The sequence below is a fragment of the Labrus mixtus genome, chromosome 6, assembly GCF_963584025.1.
Source record: "Labrus mixtus chromosome 6, fLabMix1.1, whole genome shotgun sequence".
In the NCBI taxonomy this organism is placed as follows: domain Eukaryota; kingdom Metazoa; phylum Chordata; class Actinopteri; order Labriformes; family Labridae; genus Labrus; species Labrus mixtus.
In genome coordinates this window covers 6,719,256-6,737,182 of record NC_083617.1, presented here as the reverse complement: position 1 = coordinate 6,737,182, position 17,927 = coordinate 6,719,256, and the positions used below count along the sequence as shown (strand labels likewise).

The following is a 17,927-nucleotide window of genomic DNA, read 5'->3' as shown; positions in this document are numbered from 1 at the left end:
AAAAAAACTGAGGAGCTTCACAAACCCTGGACGCCTTGATCATTTGACACAACTTTCTCCAAGTTATAAAGGCTCAGTTAATTTTACCGTTGAATGTCTTTGTATTGATGAAATAGACAATAATAACGCACTCTATCTGAAATAAAACAATTGTGTTATTAACAGGTTATGGAATATGAACATGTTGGGTAGCACGCTGAGGTTTAGTCACTGATGACCATCCCTATTTCTCAAGAAAAGTAAGGCGATGATGTGCGATAACATCAGCCCTCTGTCTTTCATTGGAAAATTGTGCAAGAGGCCGTTACATTTGCAATGGAAATTGAGCAGTGTTCAATCACGGTTGGCATGCGAATTACACAGTAGAACAAGATGTCGTTTTAAAATAGACTTTGTCGTGACTGGATTTAAATAGATTTTAGATATCAAAAACAAACCTCTACAATTCATTTTCAGTGCTGGAGTTGTACAAATCGTATGGAGTCTCCAACCATCCCCTCAACTCGAGTGTTCCTGGAAATGTTTCACGACCACTGAAATGAAACTAAATCAGATCATTGCGATATCCCTCTGGTCAGGGACTGGAATGAGTCATCATTTATGGCTGAACACTCCCAGGAAAAGAACTTTGGGACAGTAGCTGGTTGATGTATGTTTGAAACCGTCCATGATAAGTTGGATATTAACCTGCGTTGTTTTACAGGATCTCTACCTTCACTTAAAAAAGGATGGTGGTCAATATTGACTGTATGACTCTACACTGACAGTGACAGTACAGTAAGATAAATCCTCAATGTTATCTGTGTCTCTGTGGTTCAGTCAGTGTGAGTGCACATTCTTTTAGGAGACGTGTAATACGGCACAATGAACTTTTGGCGGAAGGCCACACCTGAGCATGTTCAGGAAACTCCTATCTTTCCGTCAGTTGGACTGAGAAACAACCGGTTCTACTGCCGATATCACTACACAAGAAACAAACCCTATTAGGGCTTTAAACCTTGTGTGAAATATAATTTAAAGCTACCATTACAAATCTGACTTGCAAACACAGTGTGCCAGCTTTAACATTCTGCTAACCCCTTTTAGAAAATGTGGAAGTAGGTTATTCTTTGTAAGGCCTCAAAACTGTGTTAAAGCTTTCACAACTTAAAATGTGATGACATTTTGTATCATTTAATAAAAATTATGGCTTAAATTGAACATTTTAAGATGGTCTCTTGCCTTTACTTACCACTGTCCTTCACTGAAAGTTTGCTTTCCAGATCGTGGATATATCAGAAATATATGTCCTCTCAAAGGCCTTTCAGGACTGTTGTTTCGCAGAGTCAAGTGTTAACCAGATGTGAGCAGTCAAAACAACAAAAAAAGACGTTTCAGCAGCGTGTTTTTCCTCAGACTGAACATACAGCAAGCCATCCCTCCTCAGTTCACCTGCGTGTTCGGCTCACTCTCCCATGTCCTCCAAGTCCCAAGAAGGGATACGGCATACTGTGTGACATTCACGGCAAAGGAACCTTAAATACCACCACCTTTCACATCACCCATCAGTCTCCCCACCTCCCTCACACCCTCCCCTCTATCTGTTTCTCATACACTCCCTCTGTTCGGTAAGCCTGACAGTCACTTCCCAGTAAGAAGGAAACAGTGGGAGTGAACAGCACGCCCCCTCACAGTGAATCAACACATAATAGTTTCTGAGGAAAACCATCTGACTTGCCCTGCCCCCTGTTCCCATAAAGTAAGCAGGGGAAAGGCTTCGTCTACTCGAGGAACTAGGAATTCCCCCACAGGCCGTGAGCAGCTGTTGAGATGCGAGCCGATGACGAAGCCGACACACTGGAAGTTTTGCAGGCCGGGGATAGATGCATACAGAAACTGTACTTGGTGTTGAGTATGCGTGAAACAGTCTTACACATACAGTATAATTACACAATAAGGAAACTGGAAATTCTGTAAAAACACTGTGGGCGTTGAAATGCACAGTCAAGTTTGAGCTGCTGACAGCATGTTTCTTAGAAGAGTGATTTATATTTCTTTAAATTATCAGAAGGGCTCATAGGATGAGATCATTCATGAGAATGTTTGCGTATAGCATGTTAGGTCAGGCTGTGGTGTCTGCGATGGAAATGTCTTGCTAAAATAACTTTGTTTCCTCTCTAGTCATATAGTCGAACATTTCTTGGATGTAATGGTGACAGTGTTCGATAAGGTAAACATGACGGCAGTCAGCTTTCAAACAAGCCAATGGACCGTTTCATTGTTCAGTGACCTTGCAAAAAAATACCTCTTCTTACCTAATCACCACATATGCGAGAAACGGCTCTGAACTTCTTCCGAAAAACCCCCCGTCATGTTAATTCAACAGGTTTCCTTGAGCTGGACAAAAAGGGGATTCCCTTCTTGTTCTTGGACACATTTCCTGGATGTATATACGATCATGTGAAACTGGAGGTAAAACCCAACAGAATCGAGAGATGCCCTTCCTAGAGTTAGAGACCTTATAGACTCCCACCATTGATGTGCAGTGACTCTAGAATCTACTTTCAAACTCCATCCTTGGGCTGGTAGGATAAGTTGCAATTGACATTTTGCGCTGGACTTCAGAAACAAGCCTGGCTTTCATGCTGCTGTTTGAACACTGGGGAAATCACTCGCAAAGGTCACTGAGCCCATTTCCTTTCTTTCCTCCCCATGCATCTAAAGACCTGTAACAGCCCCTTTCAACTTCACTTTACTTGCTGGCAGACATATTCAGATTTCTATATATAGGAAGTGAAAGAAGGTGCAGGTAACCAAAGAGCAAAGAGGAGATGAGACAGCATATTTTATTAGTTTTTCTTTGTTTTCTCACTGATGAGTCACCCCACATAAAAACGTCATATTGGATATTTTTAAACAACAGCAGACACGTCTTTGACAGTTATTACATTATGAAAGTTGCACATGAAATAAATAACTTTTTCTTTTACCATATTCCCATGGCGGCCATTTTCCTCTAAGGCGGAAATCTCTAATTTTGCTATATTGTTGTTATATGTGCTGTGTTCCTGTTAGTAAAAATGAAAATATGGAGAATCTGAAAGTTTCTTATCATGTCCCACTTGGCAAGTAATCAATTGAAAAGATAATGGATAAGGAAAATCTCAATGGAAATTGGGATCATATTTGAAAGAAAAACCACATAACTGATAAACTATAGACGACTGTTAGACAACAGCTAACGATAGCTTGTAACATTACTATTTGATACTGTTACACGATCTGATTGGAGAGGTAGCTAGGTAGCTTGAAATGCTAGGCTTACATTCCTATCTACTTAGCTATTTACATATTAAGCTAACTAGCTTGTAATGTGCACCTTTTCCAGCCTCTACTTCTTTGGCAAGCTACCGTTAGCATGACCTAAAGGGTTTGCAAGCTAAAGCGCTAAATAAGAGGTCATGAACAGAAATGTTAGCAAGGGGTTTGTGTCTTTCTTTCCTTGTACTGTGTGTGAGAGTATCAATCTCTAATTTTAGCAACCAGGTGGCTGAATGGTTATATTAGATCGTCTCTAATTGGTGCTAACAGGGTCTCAACTGCTTTCCAACCTAAAATATGGTCCCACTGTCCCCGTTATTCTGACAGTGTTTATTTTTCATAATCAGTTCGGAAGTGGTGAAATTATAACAATTTGTCAGATACCTTATAGTTATACAGTTTGCTACCTGGAACCATGGACTGTATAAAACATGGACGTAGTCTCTGTGATGTCGCCCATTGTCAGGGTTGGGAAGTAACGGATTACATGTAACGGCGTTACGTATTTAAAATACAAAATAAGAGTAACTGTATTCCATTATAGTTACAGTTTAAATTGGTGTATTCTGAATACAGTTACTTTCTCAAAAAACTTGTAGGGATTACTTTACAGCACTACACGCAGGTTGCACTGTGCGGATGCAGAAGCAGGTGGCATTATGTGCGCAGGTACGCTGCAAGTCAATGCGTGAGAGCTCTTTCCACACGCTCCGCCGGCTGAGAGTGCTCACATGCGGGGAAAGAAAGGAGGGTTAATGTCCGCCGGCTCGCATGCTGCTTGTCCTACACTCACAAACAAGGCCTATTTTAAATTGTGTATTTTTACAAGGGCTTGCTGCATAAATGTTAGAGGCTCAGTGGCTGTAGTTTGGACATGCAGAGCAGAGAAAGCTGCTCTTATTTTAATATACTGTAACGTTCTGCTTAGTGAAGTTACGAGACGTTATTCAGTTTCCATGGGTTTTATTTCCCAAACTTAACACAGGCTACTGTGGGCCGTAGCCAACGCCAAAATAACAAACCTAGTCTCTCTATGAGTAACGGTACTCCCCAGCTTAGCTACCCCACACAGACACATTCACACAGCGCGCAGTCCCACCTTTCCCTCAAGCTCTCGACCAATCACACACTTGATAACCTGCGTAGAACACTGTCATAGGCACTTGAAATAACTGACAGGCTTACAACCGCTCAGAACACTGTTGTCAATCTAACACATTCACTGACATTAGGTAAAACTCAGTAACTGCCATAACAGTCGTTATCTTAACTAACAGAACAGTTAACAACATGAAATCTGATCCGACGATTTTTTAAAATAATTTAAATATTGCTGGGTGATCAATAACATTTTTCTGTGGTGTGACAAACACATATTTATTAATGCCTTACAGACTTTAAAGGAGCCACTGTACTCTAGTATAACAAGTGGCAAAATGAATGATGTGTTCCAGATAAACACGCTCAGCTAGACGATTTTGAAGTAAGCTAAAAGTAATCCAAAAGTATTTAGAATACATTACTTTACTTGAGTAATCCAAGGGAATACGTTACAGATTACATTTTAGGAATGTAATCAGTAATCTGTAGGGGAATACATTTTAAAAGTAACCCTCCCAACACTGCCCATTGTTTTCTGAAGAAACCTTTAGAAGCCCAATGATGGAGAGGCTTTAAGTGTTCTGGCTAAAAGTAACTATACGCCAAGCTGTCAGTCAAATCATCCATGCTCCTACTTATAGAAATATCTGCATAATTTGTGACCTAAATATCAACTGGATGAGTTTCAAAAAAATCACAAACCTACAGTTAAAAATAAGTCAGAATGAAACAGTTTTTTGTACCAGGCTGTAAACATGTTTATTTCTGCTGTAAAAATAGGCATTTTTGGCATGGGACCTAATAGGGATCCCTTCGCTTTTGGAGCCAGACTCAAGCGGACACTGGAGGAACTCCAGTTTTTTGTACCTCAGCAGTGGCTCCATTTGTTGGACCGGTTGTTGCCGCTTGCCGGGAATACAGAAGTACAACATCATAACAACAACTGAGTTCCCTTCCCTGTGTGCTTAGAGTCAAAGTGGCTTTTTAAAACGTAGAACTACAACGTGCCTCTGGAGTCCATCCTCCCCATCCCAAAGGTGATCCAGAGAGAAAACACCCCTCTGCTCAACAAATGTCTCAAAAAGGTGAAGTCCACCGCCTACACCAAAGTAGTGCGACTTGGTGGCGAGGTAGACGAGCCCGTCGGGAGCCAGCAGTTTGTGGAGGGTCTCGTGTAGCGCTGGGTAGTACGCCGTGTTGTAGATAGTCTCTGCGGTGAATATGATGTCATATTTGGGTTGTGGATCCTCCTTTTTAAGCAAAGCAAGAAATGTGCTCCAGTCACCAGAGAAAAAACGACACTTGGCGAGAAGTGGATCCTGGGAGAGGTCTGCGGCTCTTTTCTTAGGTGGTGAAATACCATCTTTTTCCTCATCTTTCACCTTCTTTTCACAACCATCTTCCTCCTTTACTTTTCCCTTACCACTCCCCTGTTTATCCTCGTCGCTGTCAACTTCATCTTCCTCTTGGCAGTTCAGTATTACATTTGGCACGGTGAGCTGTTCGATAACCGTACTGTTATAATCTTGGAAGTGGACCTGCCTGGCTCCTCTCTTAAGAGCCAATATCCCTAACAGCCCCGCCCCACATCCCAAATCCAAAACCGCCTTCCCCCCAAAGGTCTCTCCATCTTTCTCAATCAGCTCCAGGAGGTCATACGTGCACTCCCACACCTTCAGCCCTCCCTCGTACACGCCAGAGATGAGGTCAGACCTCTGCTCAGCGGTGCGAGACAGGATTTTCTCCCTGTCCTCTCTCTCCGCAGCCGTCTTTTCAAAAACCGTCTCGTTCAGGAAGTGAAGAGGAGGAAGACTCCCTATAGTAATTGTTTCAGCCACAGCGTCGGTGAGGAGAAACTGGGGGTCAGATTGTGGAAGGTGCTCTTCGGCCTCTTTCGCTGGCTCTGCTGGTTTGGTACGGTCCTCAATCTGAAAAACACAAAAGTGGCACATATGGTTTAAGAAGAAATGTATTCTCTTAACTACGCATGCATCTGAACACTCTGTGAAGCTACATTCATTATGTTGCAATATTCAAATATCATGGTTTGAAGCCCATTCAACCACAGGGATATGAAGCTGTGATAAATTGATGCTCTTTAGCTAGAAGTGAAAAACCGCTGCATGTAAGACAGACTTTAAAGACTTTGTTTTAGCTGGAAAACTGAATTAGAATATTTTTTTTTTAGATGCAATTATCTACTTTAAAGAGCAACAAAATAAATAAATTAAATGCATAAAATCTTCAGCTACGAACAGGTAGCAGCAACAACTGTGAGGTTTTCAAATTAAATCTTTCAAACTGAAATGCGAGAATTTTACTTTTTTATCATATAGAAGCTGTTCCATCTCGTCTGAAATGTTGATGGAGACGACCTGTGAGCACTTCTTACAGTTCAGTCTGAATGTCTTCAAAGTGAGACTGTGCGAGCTGACATTGTTTAAAGTGCCCAACGATCATTCTCAAGTCCGATATCCGATCCGTAAATTATGTCAATATCGGACCCGACGGCGATACTGGATCAGCTCTGTCCCATCTCTAACAACTTTATTGAATTATTTCAGATCTAATGGAGCCATTTCGTCACTCTTCACACAGAAAAAACAGCCTTTTGGATCAACCTGTGGAAAGCTTTACCTGCGGAGCTCAGACTGGAGTCTTTTTAAACTCAAACTGAAACCGTCCTTAAAGAGGACTCAGTCTTGTGGTATGATCTTCCTGTTTTACTTTATGATGATGATGATAGTTTTATATCCTGTACTGTTCTATGTCTTTTTATTGTTGTGCTTGTCTGGTTCTGTTTTTTGTAACTATTTTTTTACATTTCAAAAAGGCTTCTCTCGGCTTAGATAACTCTGCGTTCTCCACTTTAAGTTTCAGTTAACATATATGACATCTGTTGATTAAAGGATGGTTGAGGTCTAAAAAGGAGATGATTCGTTGATCGCTTTAGGTTTCTAATGATTCAAAAACATCAGAAGTGTATAAAAAAAACTTATACCTGACAGTGTCGTGTTTGTTGGGATGTTATTGTGTTGAAATGAAGGTACTCACTACCATATTCTTCGGTTGCAAATGCATTAGTTTTTATTTCTACTGTACTAATTAAGACGGAAAGCCGTGACTCAGGTTTGTAATCGTCTGGGTGATGATGGACATACTGCTAGACAAACAGTTCATGTAGTCACATCCACAAGTACACATCACTTCAATAAAAACAATGCCTGCCGATTTTCTTTGAATGTCTCACAACTTTGGCTTCTGACTCAACAATAACAACTCCTACAGACCTATCAGTATGAACTTGTGTCATTTCCGTTGACTTTTAATTTACATACTTTGAGACTATGACATCAAAGTTAGTGGGTAAAGAGATTGTCAACCTACGCTCTCTAGTGGTTGCTCAACTAACCTACTTTCATCATTTATTGTTATGGAATCCTTTGCACGATGGAAAAAATATCTTAATAATATTTGAATATGTGGGTTTATTTGTGTCTGATGTACCGTGTAGGAGTATGGAGACGGGCTCTGTTTTATTCCATGGAAGTCTTACAACTGCTTTACTCTTCTTTATCTATTTCAATAGAAGACCGGTCTGCCTTTATTATTAGGTACACCTACATGTTTAAGAGATTTGTTTTTAATAGATAGATAGAACCGTACATACACATTTAGTCTTTAAAAAAGACTGTCTCTTTAAATCTGAATATTTTTATTTTATTTTTCTGTAAGGTATCTGTAGTCATCTGTAAATATTGTCAGAGCTGCACAGCTCTGTTAGTTTAATATGTACTCTTTATTCTTTAATTGTACTTCATTTTGTGTTTTATTTTGACTTGCGATGTAAACAAATGTTTTCCGTTCTAATTAAGCCCTATTGAATTGAATTAGATAGACAGATAGACAGATAGATAGACAGATAGACAGATAGATAGATAGATAGATAGATACAGTTGCAAGAAAAAGTATGTGAACCCTTTGGAATTTCTTAGTTTTCTGCATAATTGGTCATAAAATGTGTTCTGATCTTCGTCTAAGTCTCAACAATAGACAAACACAGTCTGCTTAAACTAATACCACACAAACAATTATATGTTTTCATGTTTTTGTTGAACACAACATGTAAACATTCACAGTGCAGGGTGGAAAAAGTATGTGAACCCCTAGGCAAATGACTTCTCACAGAGCTAATTGGAGTCAGGAGTCAGGAGTCAGCCAACCTGGAGTCCAATCAATGAGACGAGATTGGAGGTGTTGGTTAAAGCTGCCCTGCTTCACTCCAGTTCACACTTCAGTTTTGAGTTTGCTACTCTCAAGAAGCATTGCCTGATGTGAACCATGCCTCGCACAAAAGAGCTCTCAGAAGACCTACGATTAAGAATTGTTGACTTGCATAAAGCTGGAAAGGGTTACAAAAGAATCTCTAAAAGCCTCGATGTTCATCAGTCCACGGTAAGACAAACTGTCTATAAATGGAGAAAGTTCAGCACTGCTGCTACTCTCCCTAGAAGTCCGTCCTGTAAAGATGACTGCAAGAGCACAGCGCAGAATGCACAATGAGGTGAAGAAGAATCCTAGAGTGTCAGCTAAAGGCTTACACAAATCTCTGGCACATGCTAACATCTCTGTTGAATCTACGATACGTAAAACACTAAACAAGAATGGAGTTCATGGGAGGACACCACGGAGAAAGCCACTGCTGTCTAAAAAAAAAACATTGCTGCACGTTTGAAGTTTGCAAAAGAGCACCTGGATGTTCCACAGCACTACTGGCAAAACATCCTGTGGACAGATGAAACCAAAGTTGAATTGTTTGGAAGGAACACACAAACACTATGTGTGGAGAAAAAAAGGCACAGCACACCAACATCAAAACCTCATCCCAACTGTGAAGTACGGTGGAGGGGGCATCGTGGTTTGGGGCTGCTTCTGCTGCATCAGGGCCTGGACAGATTGCTATCATCGACGGAAAAATGAATTCCCAAATTTATCAAGACATTTTGCAGGAAAACTTAAGGCCATCTGTCCACCAGTTGAAGCTCAACAGAAGATAGGTGATGCAACAGGACAACGACCCAAAGCACAGAAGTAAATCAACAACAGAATGGCTTCAACAGAAGAAAATACGCCTTCTGGAGTGGCCCAGTCAGAGTCCTGACCTCAACCCGACGGAGATGCTGTGGCATGACCTCAAGAGAACGATTCACACCGGACATCCTAAGAATATTGCTGAACTGAAAGTTTTGTAAAGAGGAATGGTTCCAAAATTCCTCCTGACCGTTGTGCAGGTCTGATCTGCAACTACAGGAAACGTTTGGTTGAGGTTATTGCTGCCAAAGGCGGGTCAACCAGTTATTAAATCCAAGGGTTCACATACTTTTTCCACCCTGCACTGTGAATGTCTACATGTTGTGTTCAACAAAAACATGAAAACATATAATTGTTTGTGTTGTATTAGTTTAAGCAGACTGTGTTTGTCTATTGTTGAGACTTAGATGAAGATCAGAACATTTTATGGCCAATTTATGCAGAAAACTAGGAAACTCCAAAGGGTTCACATACTTTTTCATGCAACTGAAGACAGACAGAGGGATATCTATTCTTTCTGCACTATATATTGCAACATGAGAAAATACAGGAAGATATTTCAAATAAATGCAGTCACTCTCTCTCTCTCTGTCTCTTTCACTCTGAGGGTTAAGTGAAAGCAGGGTTTAGTTTCATCTGACTGCATTAAATTGGTGTGAGAGCTTGTAAAATGTACACAGGAAGAGTGAGAAGGGGATGTTTGTTTGCAAAAATATCTTTTTCTAATTTATTGCAATAAATTCAGACCCTTGCGATGTTTGCGAAAGTTTTTAACTTCTTCCTATCCCTTTTGAACATGAACTATATTATTTGAGTTATTTATTTGTTGCTATGGATCCTGAGGATCCTTTTTATTTTGTGTTTGTATTTTCTTAACATGTTCAATAAATTGACTAATAAAATGTGTTTATGGCCTATAGTAATAACGATGAAATTGTGATTTACTGTGCAGCCGTACTAGATTAAACCAGGTACATGAACATGCAGTTTAAAAGCTCAAACATGTAGCTTTGAAAGTTAAAACTGTGGCTAAATTAATAAAACAAATATTATGTTAACTAGGCCAATGTTTTAAAACAAATGAAAACTATCAAAATCTCAGTCGAATGAAATGTTTAAGATATGTAAAAAAAATGTTATGAAAAGTGGACTGGACTTAAGAGCCTCTCTACTACCTTACTGTTGTCAACACAACCCATTCAAGCAGTGTCAACTACTCTGACAGTTTTCAGTAACTCACTGGTTTAGCAGCATTGTCTTTCTGTCCGTGTTGCAGATGAACTCCGGGCTCTTCTTCTGGGTTTGTTGTTTGTGCAGGAACGTCGAAGTTAAAACAAAAAGACATTTTCACTGACAACACCGCAGACAGCTAAGCATGAGACTGTAAAGTGTGTGTCCCCGTGTCCTACAGTATCCACATGGTGAGTAAACCAGCGTGAAGTAGCTTAGCAGGCCCGCAGCTGCGTGTGAGGACTACAAATCCCAGAACTCCGAGGACCAAATTAGCCGATTACCAGGGTTTAAGCTTCTTATATGTTAAGACGAGTTCCCCTTAGAAGTCGCTTTAATATTTGGTTGTATTTTAAATTATGTTAAATTGGGAATTAAAATCCACATATTGTACAGCTGTGGAGAAACATCGTGTGTGTTTATTTCCTGGGTCATTTTACCATGATGCCTTTCGTCGCCGTTCTAGCGCATGCGCAGACATACGGATCAGAATTCAGATCCGACTGTCACTGAAGGTGCCTGATCCTGCTCTTCTCCGCTCGTATGTGGCAGTAATCCAGTTTTTTTCTCTTCATTTTTGGAGCATGTCGACGACAGGGGCTCCTTCGGCAGCATAGTGAGTATGTCTTTAAATAAATGTAAAATATTTGTATTGTATGTATTTTTTTTTTAAGGCATGCATGATGACACAACGTTTGTGGAGGCTGTGACATCCAAACAAAAGGGATTTAGGAGCCCAAGTCATTTGTGACACCCGTTCACAGCGACGGAGACACAAACTGTTAGACAGTTCGAGGTTTCTGGAGACACATTGGCAATTTGCCGTTTCAAGCTTTTGCATTGATATGTGCAATGTTAGTGAATTGGTGTCACCTGTCTCACCTGCAGAGCATGCAGACAGACTCCACCCTGTCAGGAATGCAGTCAAGCAAGGGTTGGCTTCGTTAACAGCCCATCCCTTTGTCCAAAAATGATCGTTTGCTTAGCAGTTTTAGTTGAAAAGTGGATGCCCTGGCTTTGTTCATTTACACCTGTGAGCTGTACCTGAAGTTAAAGTGTCAGATGCAGCAGACTGATGCAGCAGGTGTGTTTATAAACAGTTTCAACGCCAAGACATTCAAGTTGGCTGACTCCCATGCAGCATTTGGTAAGTTTGATTTAATGCAAAGACTCATAGCCGATGGATAAGTTGTCAAACAAAAACGTAATTGGCAAACCTTCTAATGTAGATGATTAGATTTAATATTGGAGTATATTTTCAAATGCCAAACGTTTCCACAGAGTTTACCCTATACCGCTTTTTTTGTGCCTGAAGGAATAATACATTGAACATTTTTGATGTTCAAATGGATGTTTTTCACTGTTTCCTACACTCTTATTTTAATTTATTTATTAGCACACATATAAGAATACATCAAAATAGGATTAGCAAAAACATAAAAGGTGTGTTAGGAGAGGTGAAGAAGCCAACAGGCCTCACCTCTCAAGAGACAAATAAATCAACTAAACAAATCCAATTACACAATTTCAAAACAAAATTAAATATAAACACATATACAGTAACCTATACACGTATTCATACACACACACTTAGACATATACATACAATAGAAAGACTGAGAATGTTAACCCTCTATCAGCTAAATGAAACAGGCATTGATCTATTAAAAATGGAGTGAAATGAGTGAGTTGATGGGGGGGAAAGAAAACAATATATTTTATATCTGCAAAAGTTTGACCTCATGGATTAAATGTGAAGACAGTTTCCTTTTAAAAATCTCTGTAGACAAAGAGATCATCATTATCAAGCAATGAATTGATTAATAGAAAAACTTTTTTACACCTAAGTACTTGACACATGTAGAAAATACAACTTGGCAGAATGCTGCATGATTTTAACTTGTGCTTTATTTCTTTTCAAGGTGCTGGCATATTACAGATGCAGGATGCGGTGGTGTCCCAGCTCAGTGATCCACCTGCTGCGCTGTGTGCGGTTGCGGTCGTGTACGAGGAGAGGAAAAAACCACGTACCACTCTGGATTAAGGAAATATGGGCTTACCTGAGGCTGCTAGTGCAGTCACTTTACTTTAACTCCCTGACAGACTCTGATGTGGTTTTTGACTCCGTCTTTGAGCCTGTGTTTTGGACTGTGGATTATGTCACCCGCTGGTTTGGCACAGTGAGTGTGTTTGCTTCATTCCCTCTCAGGACTTTTTTTTTTTTTTTTTGAAGTGTTAATCTGTGATGGTTTTTTTACCGTGTCTTTCTCTCCCAGGTGTTTATCTGTCTGGTGGTGATACTGGCCGGCTCCGTTATACTGATAGCTTATTCTGTCATACTGCCTCTGGTCCTCAAGACATACAGCCCTCCATGGATTGCTTGGCATGTTTGTTACGGACACTGGAACATCATCATGATTGCTTTTCATTACTACAAGGCCACCAAGACGTCCCCTGGGTACCCCCCCACAGTAAGACAGCAGCTACACTTCTCTGCAGAAGCACAAATCGCTTTTCTAATCTGGAATTTAGTTAAACTTAAATTTGGTAATGCAACAAAAATACTCTCTTTCAATCAGGAAAAAAATGATAGTCCATTTGTGTCAGTCTGCAAAAAATGCATCATCCCCAAACCAGCAAGGACACACCACTGTGGCATCTGTAACAGGTGAGTCCATCTTGTTTTTCTACTGTTCGTTTTATTCCCTCGACTGATGAGTACGCTTTCATTCTTGTTGCCTGAATGATTTGGACCGTCATCAGGGTTTTTTTTTTTGTTTTTCTTATGGGGGAAAATTGAACTTTGTGCCAGCTTGAATAACAAACTTAGTTCTTCAATGTGAGTAATGAAGGTCGGCGAAGGGAGAGTCTTTGACTAAATAAATTTGATCAAGACAGTCGTGTAATTTCTTAAACTATATAATGAAAGTCAATATTATTGACTCTCTATCGCTGCATGATGTCGATGAAAACAGTCTTCAAAAGATAGAAATCTTGTCTTTGTTAAAGAGGAACCATGTATGTGGGAACAGGTTTAGGATATGATTACCTGTTTGTGCACTTTGAATTGACTTGTTGCTGAAATGTGCTAGATAAATAAACGTGCCTTGACTTATACCTAGTTTCTAAGTCTCATGAGAGGACGTTATGAAAAATAACTGACATGAACCTCTTGGTAGATCGAGATCATCTTGGCCGTTTAGTGGAATATTACGCAGACATGCATACATACATTTTATTTACTCCACTTTCCTATGAACACAAGTTATTCCAAGTTGGTTTCTCAAAAATTCTCATTATTTATTGTGTTATTTTGAGATAAAAAATGCTGGTGTTCACACTATAAAGACTTTATTTGAGTTGTTTAATCGAGATCTCGACCTTTCTGGATAATAAAGCTGGTTGTTATCACGATGTAACGAAGCTGGTTTTCTCTTGATAACAGGATAATTTAGTGGGAATCTAGAAAACAGGACAGAAGGCCTGTCACTTTGATAAACCAGAGCACAACATGCCATGCTGCCTTGCCCACACTAAAGATATCAGCGAGGTTATGCTTTTTCAGCTTGTAAGTATATGAGATAAATACGTTTCAATCTTGTGAGAACAAAAATAAAAGACTTGTTATCGGAGTAAAACTGAGCAAATGAATCATATTGATGCATGTCCTATTGCATCTATTATACAAGGCTGTCCTTTTTAGAGCATCTTGTCCCTGGCCTGCTTGGTAACCTCGTGGCGCCGTAACCATGACAGGCCTTAGTGCTTGATCACAAAGGATAGTGAGGTAATTGGGTGTAGCCACATCTCGTCTTTTCAGATGTGTCAAGCCCTCGTCCTCAGAAAAGGGCGAGCCCACCCACGGTGACACTTCAGCTCAACAAGTGAACGTGTTCAGACTGAGCAGCGGGCTTACAAATCTCTTGATGTCATATTTCAACATTTTTTTTCGGGTCATTAATGGTGCCACATGTATATTAAAATGATGATGCTGAGATTGTTTTGGGGTGTTATGGTCCCCCACATGTTGTTGCATGTGTGGGTGTTTGCAGGCATGTGTGTTTATATATTTCCTTGTATTAGAAGCTTATTGTACATTTGCATTAAAATCAGTTGTATGTCTGTTTTGTGTACTTTTTTGCACAATAACAACCTTAATTTTTCTCTGTGTTGTAACGGAGTCGACCTTAACCTTAACATGTTGGGTACCATAGCTTCAGTGATCATTTTGTCTTTCCTTTGAAGGTGCATTCTGAAGATGGACCATCACTGTCGTATCCTTTGTGTTATGATCGTATCAAACATGATTTTTTAAAAATTTAAAATCAAATGCTATGACAACAAAGACGAGGTCGTTTTTCCTTAACATTGGCACCTCAGCCTGGTTGAATAACTGCGTGGGCCACTTTAACCAGCGGTACTTCTTCTCCTTCTGCGTCGCCTTGACCGTGGGCTGTGCCTACGTTAGCATCAGTGGCAGAAACATCTTCCTTGATTCCTACAATGCTCTTGAGGTGAGATGCTCCGACTCAAACACCTCACCATGGGAAGCTAGCCTGCTTTGCGTTTTGACTTTGAAGGCCTGCTAGGTTGTGTTTGTTTACATTTTCCTCCGTTTCTGGGGTTTCTGGGGTCTTTACTGACGCTGCCTTGTGTCTGTCTTTAAACCTCTGGTCTGTGTTTGTCGGCTGTTTCATTAGCGCTTTAAGCATTTGGACACGGACAAGCCAGGGATACCAGTAACGGGGATGGGACAACTTATAGGGCTTCTCCCGCCTGGGCAGGTACAGCTTTAAAACTAAATGCAGTACACAATAATACATATCAACTGTGTTTACTGTTCTCTGTTACTTATGCAATGTGTGTTTTTTTTTTTTTTTTTTTTACTTTTGTCAAGACCAACTTTGTGACTCCTGCACCTCCTCACAGCTTTAAGGATAGGATGTTTCATAAGTGCATCATCTACATGTGGGTGCTTGCCAGGTAAAAACAATAAAATGCATTTTTTTTTGTTGCCTCTTTCCATACATAGAAACATGCCGCCTACAGTTACCTAATATCACATACACATCCACAGCAGGTGTTGTTTTTATCAAGTGTTCATACGGAAATCTGAACTAAATACATTCAGTTTAAAGATATTAGTGTGGGAACTAAATTTAGCCTCATTTTGGAGTGTGCTGTGTGCTAATTTCTGAAAAAGTATGGACGCTGTAATCCTCCAAGCAGGCGACCTGTGGCTCCTTTCCCGCATGTCATTCCCCACTCTCACTCTCTCCCGGACATCCGACTCTGTCACCTGTCCTAATGCTACAATAAAGGCACAAAAAGCCCAATAAATCTTGAAAAAATAATAAAATACTGATAATTAGTATGGTCACAAAACACACAGGAAGGAGCACCTGCTGGACTCAAAAACTGTATTTATGAGATTCTCTTTGGACATGCAGTCATATAGAACAAAATAAACACTGAGGCTTTCTTTTTTTTAAACATTTTAAATGTCTTCCTTAAAGAGTTTCAGACCCTTATCACAACCTGAGTCTGTACCAGGAAGTCAAAAAACTATGGATGGTTTTGAAACAGCTCCAGGAAGATGTCAGACACAAACAAAAGTATTTACCCTTAAGAAAAAGAAAACTGTACGCTTCCTTATTGTTAAGTGTAATTTGAACAGACGTTCCCACTTATCAATTGAATTTGCATATCCTTTATCCCCTACATGAATGTGTTTCATACCGACTCTGGGCAGAGTGTGACATGATTACATCCACATCAACCGTCAGTATGCAGCGTAGAGCTGAGACATGCCCCAGTTGTCTTTTGATTATCTCGGCAGCTGATCTAATAAAATGTTGTTGTTTTTTCCATCAGCACAGTGACAGTGGCCCTCACACCTCTGAGCATTTGGCATGCAGTCCTCATATCCAGAGGAGAGACCAGCATAGAGCGACACATTAACAGCAAAGAAGCCAAGCGACTGGCGAAACGAGGAAGGGTGAGCAGGTTTTGATGCTTCAGATGGTTAAAAAAAGATTAGACAGCGATTAATCATTAAAGATAAAACAGTCACAAACCCTCAATTAACGTGTGTGTGTTCTCACACCTTTATTTTTTAACTGTTCTGGCAGGTGTACAGTAACCCTTTCAACTACGGCAGGCTGAATAACTGGAAACTCTTCTTAGGCGTGGAGAAAAGGAGGTGTGTCTCTCATGTTCCCATACATCATGATATGATCTGTTCTTCCTCTTGCATGCTGTAACCTCTGTTTTGTTTCATGTTCTGTCTCTAGTCACTGGTTGACACGTGTCCTCCTCCCCTCTGGACACCCCCCGCCTGGTGATGGTCTGACATGGCAGGTGGCCCAGGTTAAACAGGAGTTAATACCTGTATGACAGACTCTGCTTAGGCATACTTTTGGCCTACATTCTGCAGTGTTTTTGCTGCATCCGACTAAAGGGATCGGTCTAAAGGGATCCCTTCATGGTGGCTCTTAACAGCTGAAGACATGGACTCATGTTAACCTCCAATACAACAAATTCTCGGCGTGTTTTGATGGTCTACATTTTTCACCAGTGACATGGAGGGTTTGTTCACTACAGACTGGTCTTTGGTGACTCGGAGCATTACACTGGGATGGGTTTTGATATTTCTCAAAGCCTAATATACTCACTGACATATCATGGACTGAAATACTTTTCGATTTTTTTTTTTAAGTCGTCATTCTGTTTCCCCCCCCCAAGGTGATTTTTATGTATGAAAAAAAGAAACAAACTAGAAGAAAAAACACTTACGTTGTGTGGGACACAATGTTTCCTTCCAACACTTCCACCTCCCTGCTCCATGATCATACTCCAGTCCAATATTATACTTTAAAGGGAAACTGCTGTACCATGACAATGTGTTATTTATCAGATTTTTTTGTACTTGTTAAGTTAATAAATCTTTATAAATTGATTTATATAAACACTTGGTCACAGTAAGTATTTTTAAAAATGAATATTTCTCCCTGGCCTGTCTACAAACCCCCAAATTCTGAAAAACGTCCATCCCCTCCATCTTTTGTCTTCTCCCATTTTCAGAAAATGTGCACTCAAACAGTCCGTTTGGAGATTTTCCCTTTGTGACATCACAAAGGGCTGTAACCCCTCCCCCAGGTGGGTGACACTTCCACAAGCTAGGTGTTTGTTCTGCCCTCTGAGTC

The 17,927-nt window shown here is 40.2% G+C and overlaps 2 protein-coding genes across 4 annotated transcripts; one reads left to right on the top strand and one right to left on the bottom strand.

The window, feature by feature from the left end:
- Positions 1-5,136: 5,136 nt before the first annotated feature.
- On the bottom strand, positions 5,137-11,120 carry mettl18 (methyltransferase 18, RPL3 N3-histidine). The gene is made up of 2 exons (XM_061039711.1): positions 10,733-11,120; positions 5,137-6,329 (listed from the first exon to the last, which is right to left on the bottom strand). The coding sequence occupies exons 1-2, from the start codon at positions 10,835-10,837 to the stop codon at positions 5,373-5,375; spliced, it is 1,062 nt and encodes a 353-aa protein (XP_060895694.1). The 5' UTR covers positions 10,838-11,120; the 3' UTR covers positions 5,137-5,372.
- A 78-nt stretch (positions 11,121-11,198) lies between these two features.
- On the top strand, positions 11,199-17,692 carry zdhhc16a (zinc finger DHHC-type palmitoyltransferase 16a). 3 transcript variants are annotated; one of them, XM_061039709.1, is made up of 11 exons: positions 11,199-11,342; positions 12,645-12,902; positions 12,999-13,193; positions 13,302-13,390; positions 14,968-14,996; positions 15,103-15,236; positions 15,423-15,506; positions 15,620-15,705; positions 16,597-16,720; positions 16,854-16,924; positions 17,016-17,692. In XM_061039709.1, the coding sequence occupies exons 2-11, from the start codon at positions 12,669-12,671 to the stop codon at positions 17,116-17,118; spliced, it is 1,149 nt and encodes a 382-aa protein (XP_060895692.1). In that variant the 5' UTR covers positions 11,199-11,342; positions 12,645-12,668; the 3' UTR covers positions 17,119-17,692. The 3 variants fall into 3 exon arrangements, with proteins under 3 accessions (XP_060895692.1, XP_060895693.1, XP_060895691.1); XM_061039710.1 differs by having other exon boundaries at positions 11,206-11,338; XM_061039708.1 differs by lacking the exon at positions 11,199-11,342 and adding an exon at positions 11,528-11,869.
- Positions 17,693-17,927: the final 235 nt, after the last annotated feature.